Raw genomic sequence first — 11,632 nt, forward strand, 5'->3', positions numbered from 1 at the left:
GGGAAAGAGAACCCTCTGCAAGAGGTCCAGTTTTTGTTTTCATTACAGCTCTTGCTACCGAGCAACTTTTTGGAATTGGAGCCTCCTTGCACAGCACAGGACTGCCATGAAGATGATGATCTTAGCACTCAGTGAGCCTGGCAACTCCCTAAGGTGGCCATCAGAGGGTTTCTCATTAGAATAAGGAGTCCTGACCCTTGTTGTTTTGTTCCCTCTTCAGCGATGCTTAAATGCAGTTTGGACATCTGTACTGCTATTTTTGTCATCAGTACTGTCTTTTTATATTCACTGTTGATTTTCCCCTTTTCTATCTGCAGGCAAGAGTTTCACCTTGACCATAACTGTCTTCACAAATCCTCCTCAAGTCGCCACCTACCACAGAGCTATTAAAGTTACAGTGGATGGACCCCGGGAACCCAGAAGTAAGTGCTTGCCTTCCTACTGGAAATGGGAATAGAGTTTATAGAGACCCTGTGAGGAATTTATCCCAAATAAGTTAGTGCTACTTTCACATAGTTTCTTTGCCAAGTTTGCTATCTGCATATATTTTTATGAGGGACAATTAGGAGAACTTCACAGTTAGTAGAAAATCAAATTACACTTTTCACCTTTGCCGCAAAATTGCTAAGCCCTACATAACTTTGTGACTTCCCGTCGCTGTAATTTTTTACTAAAAATTCTGTTCATCCACTGGGCACAATAGACAAGGCAGAACAGATCCACGAGAGCTGAGGAAGAAAACAGTAAATTGAAAAATCCTGAGCTTAGTCAAAAAGCATTTGCGTGTGTTTCCCATGGTCTAAGAATGTGTTTTAACTTTTTACACTCAGTTCCCTTTATAAAGAGCACACCGCTTAATTACAAATAATTTATTTGCAAAGGATAACTTGCTTGATTGTTACAACACTGTTGTTTGGTCTTGTTCTAGTAATTGCCACAGGTAGTTTCTTTAACAGAGTCAGGCCAGGTTTAAATCCACCTTGATTTATTTGTCTCCTGAGACATCTAGAAGGTTGAACCAGCATCATTTTAAGGCAGTGCACACAATCCATTTGGGCTAATATCATTTTCCTCCTAAACCTAAATTAAAACAGGTTTGCCTTCCCTGCCCCGCCCCCATAACTAATTTGAACATACTCACCAGAGCAGTATTTAAATATATTTAAGGATTAAAGATTATTTGATATATACAACATTAAAAATTCTATGCCAATGGAAACATCATACAGAGCTCTGCCTTTGATGAGTGAATTCATTGGAGGCCTAGCCATTGTGTTTGGAGAGTTTAATTTGGTTTGTGGTGGAGGGACAGCTGGCAGAAATATTTGTTATATAACAATACACCTACCTAGACAGTGGGAGTGGCATATCTCTTCTTCCTCTAAAACCGAGAGCAAAGGGCTGGTGAAGTTTTGCCTCTACCCCCGGCAGCCTGTCCTTGAGCGGTGGGAACACGTGTTGCCTTCCGCTCCTCTGGCCGCTGTTTCATCTCACGAAGGCTGACTGCTTGCCTGAACTAGGGAGGTTTCCTGCCTCAAAAGCCAGTCTTTGAGGTTTTTCTTTTCTCCGCCTTTCATGTGTATGGCGTTCTTCTAGATTTTCCAGCGTTGGGAGTGCTGGACCTGTCTGCTCAGTTTGAGAATGTCCTGTTAGGCTGTGGCCACACACACGTCTCTGGTCACCCCAAGTCTCTGGTTGTCAGGGCTAGTGGTCATGCGGTGCAGGTGAATTGATCAGCGCAGGGCTGTCTGGCCTGGTTTGGGGTTTTTGTCTGACTTTTCTGGACTGCCATCCATCTGGGATGATGCCTTAGGATGGAAGACATTTTCTAGCATTTAATCTAATTAGCCCCTGCGTTCCTGGAAAGGCAGGGACATCCCTCTTAGTAATGCGTAAAGCAGGATGGTAGTCTTTTAACATTTAACACGACTAATACTTGTCTTGTAAAGATGTTTCCTGCTGATCTCAGCTGCTCTTCTCAGTTCTTGGAAAAACCATCGTTGTGTGTGTGTATATGTTTGTGTGTGTGTGTGTGTGTGTCTGTGTGTCCAGATGTTCACGGGTTGGTGCTCAGAGTTGATGATTGGGAGAGGAAGCGGGGAAAGGTGGGTGCTGCCTCATTCTGAAAGTGGTGACAAAAGGGAGGAGGTACAATAGCTTTGGGAAAGTCACTTCTCTTTCAAGTGAGGGTAGTATTACCTCATTCCCAAGAAGCTGTTGGAAGAATTAATAGTTGCTAGGTTCGCTGCCCTGTGAAGGCAGAGAAGTGCTCTGAAAGCAATGAGGGTTAGGGGTAGAGGGGGCGGCTGGTACTTGTGTGACCTGGCTGCTGCTGAGGGTAGGAGGGGGAAGGAGATACAGAAGTCGAGTGGCAGACCACCACCCTAGATCAGCCTGAGTAATGTTGCTCATGATCCAAAAATATCTGTGGAAATGTGATGTCATTTGTCTGACGTCACGAAGTGACTGGTCAAACTCAGTGTCTGGATGTAACGAAGGGTCTGGTATCAGTAACATTTTAATCCTACAACCTGGGTTCTCTGTACTGGATTATTTCCTTCTGCCCTGCTCTTGGCCATCTGGGCACTGAATGTAAGTATAGCTCTCATCTCAATATTGTTCTTTAATTTTGAGACTCCCAGGTGTGGAAAATGCCCAGGATTTTCAACTTCCTTCAACTGTGAGTATGATAGGATTTTGACTGATTTTCGTGTATGTGATGGTAAATGGAGAATCCTCTAGAACGTGGGTTGGCAAACTTTTTCTGTAAAGTGCCAGATAGTAAATGATTTCAACCCTTTGGGCCATACGATCTCTGTCACAGGTACTCAGCTCTGCCAATGTAACTCGAAAGCAGCCTTCGGGCTTCCCTGGTGGCGCAGTGGTTGAGAGTCTGCCTGCCGATGCAGGGGACACGGGTTCGTGCCCCGGTCCGGGAAGATCCCACGTGCCGCGGAGCGGCTGGGCCCGTGAGCCATGGCCGCTGAGCCTGCATGTCCGGAGTCTGTGCTCTGCAACAGGAGAGGCCACAACAGTGAGAGGCCCACGTGCCGCAGGAAAAAAAAAAAAAAACAGCCTTCACCAATACATAAATGGATGGTTATGGCTGTGTTTCAATAAAACTTTATTTACAAAAACAGGTGGTGGGTGAGATTTGACACACAAGTTGTGGTTTGCCAATCACTGCTCTAGACTTCAAAGTGGCTTATTTTTTCGACCATTAACAGAGAAGGACTTCAGAAAAAGGCTTTCCTGAGGGGAGAAAAAAAGACAATGAATGCAATTGTTTTAGCATCTTCTCCCACAAAATTTTAATTCTTTAAGTAGTGGTTGTCATCGAAAGAATGTACACCTGTTTATTGCTGCAGTGATTTGAAGGGGTTGAGTGTTTCGTGCTCTTGATTTCTGTTAATGGAATTTCAGTCCTTCTTTGGAAGACCATAGTATATATTGAACAGGCTACTTCTGGTAGATGAGCTGTTTGAACGAGGGCAAGTTCTGCGTTAACTGGTTGGGTCTTTACTCAGCAATAACATAGTGATTAAGGGTGTGGGCTTTTGTGTCAGGCTGTCTGGACTGAAAGCCCAGCTCCGCTGTTTACCAGTTGTGTGGTGGTAGGCAAGTTACCTAAGTTCTCTTTGCTTCAGTTTCCTCTGTTAAAGTGAGAATAATAATAATAGTTAGTGAGAAGAATAATAGTATCTTTCTCGTCAGTTGCTGCAGAGATGTTCAGTGATGTCATGTATGTAAAATGCACAGCACAGTGACTATCGTGTAGTAAGTGCTAATTAAGCATGAGCTATTATTACATCAATTTCAGTGTCAGAAGTTTGCTGTAGTTTTGCTTAGAGTACGCTTCCAGGAAATAGATACCATCTAGATTCTGTTCTCTAGGGTAATATTTTTTTTTCTTGCAGATGGCTTTACTAATTTCTGCTCATCAGTAAATAACACAAATAAGTGCAATAAATTGTGCTTGAGCAGGTATTCATGCTGCCTGAGGACAGCTGTACAGAACTGATGATAAACAATTTATTTGCAGCAAAGTCCAAGAGAGGATGCTCTGGCACTAGTACCCCTCCTTGGAGGCCCTGCTTAACAGCACATCTGCCAAGACTTGCTTTTCACTCAAAAATCAGAAAGGTTTCATCCTTCTATGTTTTCTGTCTCTGGCAGCTGAACTGGTGCTGTCACATCACAAACAACTCCTTTTCTTAATATACACATCTGGCGTTGGCAGTTGGACTAACTTCATAAGAGCACATGATCATCACTCATTATAAGATTAAAAAGTACCCCATGGCATCATTGATGTTTTTTAACTTTGATCTTTTGCAGTTGTGATTCATCTCAGTTATAAAACTTCCCTTTAAAGGAACATAACCGATGACTTATTAGAACCTTCATCTTAAGTAGCGTAAACATGAGAAGGTGCACATCTTTACAAAATGCCATTGATTTTCTTTGCCAGCTTATCATTTTAAGACATGACATCATACTTAAGATCCCAAATTTGTAAGTCTTGTGTTTAGGCAAGGCGTTTTGACCTCCTGTTGGCAAGTTAGCTCTGAAGAGGTACTGCCGTATGTTCGCCAGCAGAAGTCAGTGGAGCGCAGCGGCAACAGTAATGCGTTTGGATACCTCTTTTAAGCATCAGTTTCTATTAGGATCCTTTGTTCCTTGTATGCACTTGGTTCCAGCTGCAGTCTGATTGAAAGAATGTCTCCAGGAAGGTGAAATCTTGCTCAGCAGTGTCATGTTCTATTGCAGTGGTTCTGAGTTAGGGAAGAGGACTGATGGGAAGGGTATTATTGGCTGTGCAGAGGATGGAAAAAGTAAATCACCTTACACCATCAGAAGCCTTTTCATTCTCTTGCTGCTTTGTCAGTTATCTATTGCTAAATAACAAAGCAACCCCAAACATGATGGTTCTTACTTTTTTTTTTTGTCTGCACCGTGCCGCCTGTGGGGTCTTAGTTCCCCGACCAGGGATCGAACCTGGGCCCTCGGCAGTGAAAGCACGGAGTCCTAACCACTGGACCACCAGGGAAGTCCCCATAATGGCTTAAAACAGCAACCAGTTTATTATTTCTCACGACTCTGTGGGTTGACTGGGGTTCATCTGGATGGGTTTTCTGTGGTCTTGCTTGGCGTCTTTCTTGTGTCTGCAGTAACATGGTGGCTAGTGCTGGAACATGCATGATGGCCTCATTGCTATGTCTGGTGCCTTGGTGGGATGGCTGGAAGGTTGGGCCCGGTGGAATAAGGGGACAGCTGGGCCTTTCTCTCTCTCCTGTAGTCCCAGAGCCTCGCCCTCTCCATGCGGCTTCTCTAGCAGAGTCTGACTTCCTATATGGCAGCTCAGGTCTCCCTCAGGTGCAAAAGTGTGAGCTTTCAGGTCTTTGTAAGGCTTCTTAAGGCTCAGAACTACTATGGAGTTACTTCCTCCACATTCTGTTGGTTAAAGCAACATACAGGTGCAGCCTAGCCTCAAGGGGGGGTGGGTAACCCCACAAGGATATTAATGATGGGGGCAGTGGTTCACTGGACCACCAATATCACCAACTTCCATCAATGCTTAGATGGGAAATGTCATTGTTGCAACAGGAGAAATAACTTTTTGAGGTACCATCTCCTGAAAAGATCTCTTGACTCTTTTGGGTTTTTTTTTGTTTGTTTGTTTCTTTTGTCTTTTGCGGCACACGGGCCTCCCACCGCCGTGGCCTCTCCCGCTGCGGAGCACAGGCTCTGTGGCCATGGCTCACAGGCCCAGCCGCTGCGCGGCACGTGGGATCCTCCCGGACCAGGGCACGAACCCGTGTCCCCTGCATCGGCAGGCGGACTCTCAACCACTGCGCCATCAGGGAAGCCCGATCTCTTGACTTTTTAATCTGGGAGACATTTAAAGTTCTACAAGGTGACTCCAAGTTTCAGTGATAGTAGCTTCACTCTGAATTGGACCAGTTTGGTAATTACCAGATGAATTAAGGGTGGGTGTTACCTTGTGGTGCTTGGTATTAATAGGTCAGTAGCAAGCCAAGCCAGATCAATACTCTTATTTGAGAAGAACATTAGATCTTTGAACATAAAGAGGTTATTAGCCTTGCTTGGCAACATGGCAAGTCTGTAGCCAAAGTGTCTTATGACTCTTCAAATAAGCAAGCCTGGAGGCTTTGTATTCTACATCACCCAGCATTGAAAAGCCTCACTTGCCAGCACACCTGCAAACCTGATACCTAACACACATGGATGGGTTTCTAATAGCTTTTGTGTGTTGTGCCCCAGGGAAGTAAATCATAGTTAATAGTTTCTCTCAGGGAGAGGCCAGAGCCATCACCTGTGTCCTTACTGCTGGGACACTCCCGGTCACTGCTGGCCAGCTACCTGTCCTGACCTGGTGGGCGAAGGGGGAAGCCCCACCTTTTCTTTCCCACCATCCGGTTCCTTTCCTGTAGGCTTGGAGTGCATGGCTGCAGCAGTGCTCTGCTTGGCTCCGTTTGTGATTTCAGTAGGGCTGGTGCTTAGGTGAGTGAGAGCTTCTCTGGACGTGCAGGGTACATGTGTGTTTCTAGAGCTGCCTCAGCACCCTGCTTCACCCAGCTTGTCAGGCTTGTGTCCTGCAGCCAAATTGTTTTCTTTTCCCCTCTTGTTCCTTCTCACCTGTGTCCAGTTCATCAGCACATTTTTAATTCTTTAGAGAACATTTTATTTTTCCATATTCTTGGGCACTTCCAGTTGCAGACATTTTACCTTATAAACTGAAGGTAACAGATGTAATCAAAACAGAGTGGTCTGGGCACAGAATCGTCTCATTTTTCTCCTGTGCTGTTCCACCCAGTTCTGAGACTGGATCACCTCCAGTCCCGTGAAGGGTGGCGAGAATGGCGAGCCTGGCATTTTCTCTGCCTGATTGCAGATGGTGTCAGCAGCAGCTGGCTTTTATCCTCCACTACTCTTCATCCTAGTTGGGTGAAGGAATAGACTTTTGATGATGGCTGGCCCATGACCTTTCCCTATTTATCCATGGTGGATGCTGATATAAAGCTTGGTCACCTGTGAAAGAAAATGGGGGGGCATGTAAAGTGTGTTGGATGGAGGGACAGCCGAATTGTTTTAAAGCTATTTGATACATCTGGACACAGTTCTTGCGTTCACATTCTTGCTATCTGTGAAGACAATTTGAGATACCCTTGCTGTTGCTAAGCCTCGTAACATATTCCTGAGGCCACAGACGTGAATTTTAGTCTTTGGTGGAAAGTATTAGTAGAAAAGCCTTTAACTCTTTTTTAATGGGGAAACGATTTTTTTGTTTTGTTTTGTTTTGCTTTGTTTTACGCGGGCCTCTCACTGTTGTGGCCTCTCCCGTTGCGGAGCACAGGCTCTGGACATGCAGGCTCAGCGGCCATGGCTCACGGGCCCAGCCGCTCTGCGGCACGTGGGATCTTCCCGGACCGGGGCACGAACCCATGTCCCCTGCATCGGCAGGTGGACTCTCAACCACTGCGCCACCAGGGAAGCCCCAATTTTTTTTTTAATGAAAGATTCTTTAAATTCTATAGTGCTTTACAGTTTTCAAAAGTTTCACACACATGATTTCATATAATCCCATAGTAACCCTTTTCTTTTTCCCCTACCCCTATATTGTCCTTCCCCTCTTCCCTTTTCCCACGGGTAACCATTAGTTTGTCTTGTATATCTGTGTGTCGGCTTCTTTTTTGTTTTATTCACTAGTTTGTTGTATTTTTTAGATTCCACATATAAGTGATATCATACAGTATTTGTCTTTCTCTGTCTGACTTATTTCACTTTGCATAATGCCCTCCAAGTTTATCCGTGTTGCTGCAAAAAAGCCCTTCACTTCTTGACTTGCAGACTTCCAGTGGTTCTTCCCTGTCTCTGAAGTGCCCAAGGAATGAACGTGATGGGTACATGTCATGTTTGATATTTACAAGTCAGCAAACACAAGCAGCAGTTTGATGGTCATAAATATTCATCCTTTAGTCACTAGTATACAAAACATTGTTGAACTTTTTTTTTAATAAATTTATTTATTTATTTATTTATTTATGGCTGTGTTGGATCTTTGTTGCTGTGTGCGGGCTTTCTCTGGTTGCATCGAGCCGGGGCTACTCTTCACTGGGGTGCGTGGGCTTCTCGCTGCAGTGGCTTCTCTTGTTGCGGAGCATGGGCTCTAGCTGCACGGGTTTCAGTAGTTGTGGCATGCGGGTTCAGTAGTTGTGGCTCGCGGGCTCTAGAGCACAGGCTCAGTAGTTGTGGCACACGGGCTTAGTTGCTCCGTGGCCTGTGGGATCTTCCTAGACCAGGGCTCGACCCCGTGTCCTCTGCATTGGCAGGTGGATTCTTAACCACTGCGCCACCAGGGAAGTCTTGTTGAACATCTTTGACTTAAGAGAATAATCAGTTTTAAAAAACTGTTCCCTTTCCCCCTTTCCTTAAGGAGGATGGTGAGGGAGAGTCAGAAGCGCTGGTGGAGGTTAAGTCTGGTGGTTGGTGGAATGTACTCTTGAGAAGAGCATTTTTAATCTCTTTCAGTACTATTTTTTTCTGTTGACTGACTGTCAGGGGCTGGGAAGATGGCCAAGAAGGAAATGACACATCGAGAGGCATTTTGGGTTGTGCAACATTCTGTGGAACTGATGCAAGGCTATATGGCCTGTTTACACATTCCTTTGCTCGCAGACGGCATGGCAGTAATTGAATTCAGCAGCACATGGCATGCTGCAGCAAGGAGCCGGGCCTTCACATCCTTTCATGGCAAATTGTCGCAGCCGTTAAAACATGCTCGTGTCCCTCCTTTGCACTCTCCCCTGGCTTCCCAGTTCCAAAAGTGCTTTCTCAGTGTATTGGACCTGTGTTCACAAGGAGTGTGGCTTTCCCAGTAAGAACACCTTGTCCACAGACACAGTTCCAGTTGATGTATTTACTTGTAACTAAATATAGCGTGGCAGGTTTTCAAGCGATATATGCTCTCAAAACACACACAGACTGGATCCAAGTGTGTCACTGGTTTATATCTCACTGTAAGTCAGAAATCATTCATTCTTAAAACAGTGTTAGGGACTTGAGAGAGAGGACAAAATTTTTTGGCTTTATTTATTTTATAAAAGATAAGTTTTCCTTCCCAAGAGAGAAAATTCCCAATAGATCACTGAACTACCTTACATCTATTTTGTTTGTACTCTAGCGTTTGCTTCAGGAAGGGATGGACCAGAGGAGAATAGGAAATACTTAAAAATAACAGAGGAAAAAGATATGTTATGTTGCTCTTCGTATTCATACTTGTCCCTACGTCGCATGTTATAGCATACCTTTATGATGTCAAGCCTATCTTTGGTCTTCACACAGAATCTCGGAAGTTTTTGTTTAGGCAGGCATGGAAAATAATTGCTCACGTTTTTCAAGAAACTCTTGGAAATTAAGGGAGTTCATACAAAAGCACATAAATTGAAAATGTTAATTCAAGGTCATATGCAGGAGACTGTATTTGGGATGTGGTACTTACATAGCAAAGGAAGGGCTCCCCGTTCCCCTCCAAATTTCTCTGCTGCTATGCACTGGCAGTGAGACTCTTTGCTAGCAGACAAAAGGACTTCATTAAAATTCAGGATTACGGCTTATATCCAGACACCTCTGAGAAAGGTAACTCAGACTTAAATTCGTATTAACATAGAAAACAAGTCATCTTGAATCCTTTATTGGTAGCGGTCTTGGGGAGATAAAGGGAGAGTTATCAGCCAAGTCCTGGGTACCAGAAGTAAACAGAGAGTCAGGTGGGCAGGCAGGGCTTGGCCAGCCTTGAAGGCAGTCATTGCCAAGTTGAAGTGTTGCAATTTTGCTGCAGGTCAGCTGTTGCAGTGTGGCTTCCTGATGCTTTTCAGGTCTGGTGTATTACTAAGAGTGCAGGATTTTATCATTTCAAGCTGTGAGTTTGGGTTTTTATATTTCCATATTTCCCCCTTTTGCAAACATTTCCCTTTAATAAGAGTATTTCTCATCTAGTTTTGTTCTAGATATGTGCCGGCTTTTTTCCTCTCCTGGTTTGCAAATTATCATTCAATTTCTTTCTTTTCTTTTAGTAATTATCATTACTGTTCTAAAGTGTATATCTGTCTTAATAAAACTCATCATAATCTCTGTCTTCCTCTTGGATAATAGAAGAACCTTAGCATACTTTTAACTGCAGTCTCTCTCTCTCTCTTTTTTTTTTTTTTGGAGTCAGAGAGATCTTGTTTTATTTTTTTCCCTTTTTAATTGAAGTATAGTTGATTTACAGTGTTTCAGGTGTACAGCAAAGTGATTCAGTTATGTATAAAAAGAATATATATTCTTTTTCAGATTCTTTTCCCTTACAGGTTACTGCAAGATATTGAGTATAGTTCCCTGTGCTATACAGTGGGTCCTTGTTGTGTAATCTATTTTATATATAGTGGTGTGTATAAATTAATCCCAAACTCCTAATTTATCCCCCCTTTTCCCCTTTGGTAACAGTTAAGTTTGACTCTGTCTCTCCTAATGTCACTGTCTGATTCTTTTTCCCTGTGGCTGCGCAGCGTGGCATGCGGGATCCTAGTTCTCCAACCAAAGATCGAACCTGTGCCCCCCTGCAGTGGAAGCATGGAGTCTTAACCACTGGACCACCGGGGAAGTCCCTGTCTGATATATATATATATATATATATATATTTTTATATATATAATGGAATGTTACTCTGATATAAAGAATGAAATATTCCCATTCACAGTTACATTGGTGGACCCAGAGAATATTATACTTAGTGATGTAAGTCAGACAGAGAAAGACAAATACTGTATGATATCACTTATATGTGGAATCTAAAAAATAATTCAAATGAATCTACATACAAAACAGAAACAGACACACAGACATAGAAAACAAACTTATAGTTACCAAAGGGGAGAGGGAGGAAGGGGGGACAAGGAGTATGGGTGTAACAGATACCAACTACTGTACATAAAATAGATAATCAACAAGGATTTTCTGTATAGAACAGGGAATGATATTTAGTATCTTGTAATAACCTATAATGGAATATAGTCTGAAAAACATAACTGAATCACTCTGCTGTACACCTGTAACTAACACAATATTGTAAATCAACTGTACTTCAGTTAAGAAAAAAGAAAGATGTAATATATCCATACCTCTCAACCACTGCGCCACCAGGGAAGCCCCCTGTCTGATATTTTTATCTTTGTTTTATGCTCCCCGAATTAGTCATCATCAGTATTTAAATTGTTTATTTCATATTTATCTGTATGTTTACCGATTTATTCACTCACCATTCCTTCTTGCACCTCAGTTCTTCCTTCTGGATTCAGTTTTCTTGATGTAGGTCCTTTGGTAGCTCCTTCAGCGAGAACCTGTTTGTCGTAAACTCTGTTTTTTTTCCCTGAAAACGTTAGCAGTTGTGGCTGCTGGCTGCCAGCGTGACATGGTGTGAGAGGCACCCTACGGGGAGTCTGGGAGCCACACTCCTAGCCATTCTCTAGGCTGAGACTTTCAGGCCATTATGATCAGGTTAGTGGAGTAGTAGTTAAGGGAATGGAATCCAGGACAGGTATACTTTCACGATCGATGGATGAAGGGAAAG

The 11,632-nt window shown here is 43.5% G+C and overlaps 1 protein-coding gene and 1 non-coding gene across 5 annotated transcripts in view; one reads left to right on the forward strand and one right to left on the reverse strand.

Moving 5' to 3' along the window:
• The window catches only part of RUNX2 (RUNX family transcription factor 2), a 210,813-nt gene that overhangs the window by 102,271 nt on the left and 96,910 nt on the right, over window positions 1-11,632 (forward strand). For all 4 annotated transcript variants that reach the window (XM_007458302.1, XM_007458303.1, XM_007458305.1 and 1 more), the window contains one exon: window positions 318-422. In XM_007458302.1, coding sequence (XP_007458364.1) covers window positions 318-422 — 105 coding nt within the window. The remainder of the gene's footprint in view (window positions 1-317; window positions 423-11,632) is intronic.
• TRNAE-UUC (transfer RNA glutamic acid (anticodon UUC)) lies at window positions 4,978-5,050 on the reverse strand. Its single transcript has one exon. It is a non-coding gene; the product is annotated as a tRNA-Glu (tRNA).

This window comes from Lipotes vexillifer, unplaced genomic scaffold (assembly GCF_000442215.2).
Source record: "Lipotes vexillifer unplaced genomic scaffold, Lipotes_vexillifer_v1.1 scaffold4, whole genome shotgun sequence".
Classification (NCBI taxonomy): Eukaryota; Metazoa; Chordata; class Mammalia; order Artiodactyla; family Lipotidae; genus Lipotes; species Lipotes vexillifer.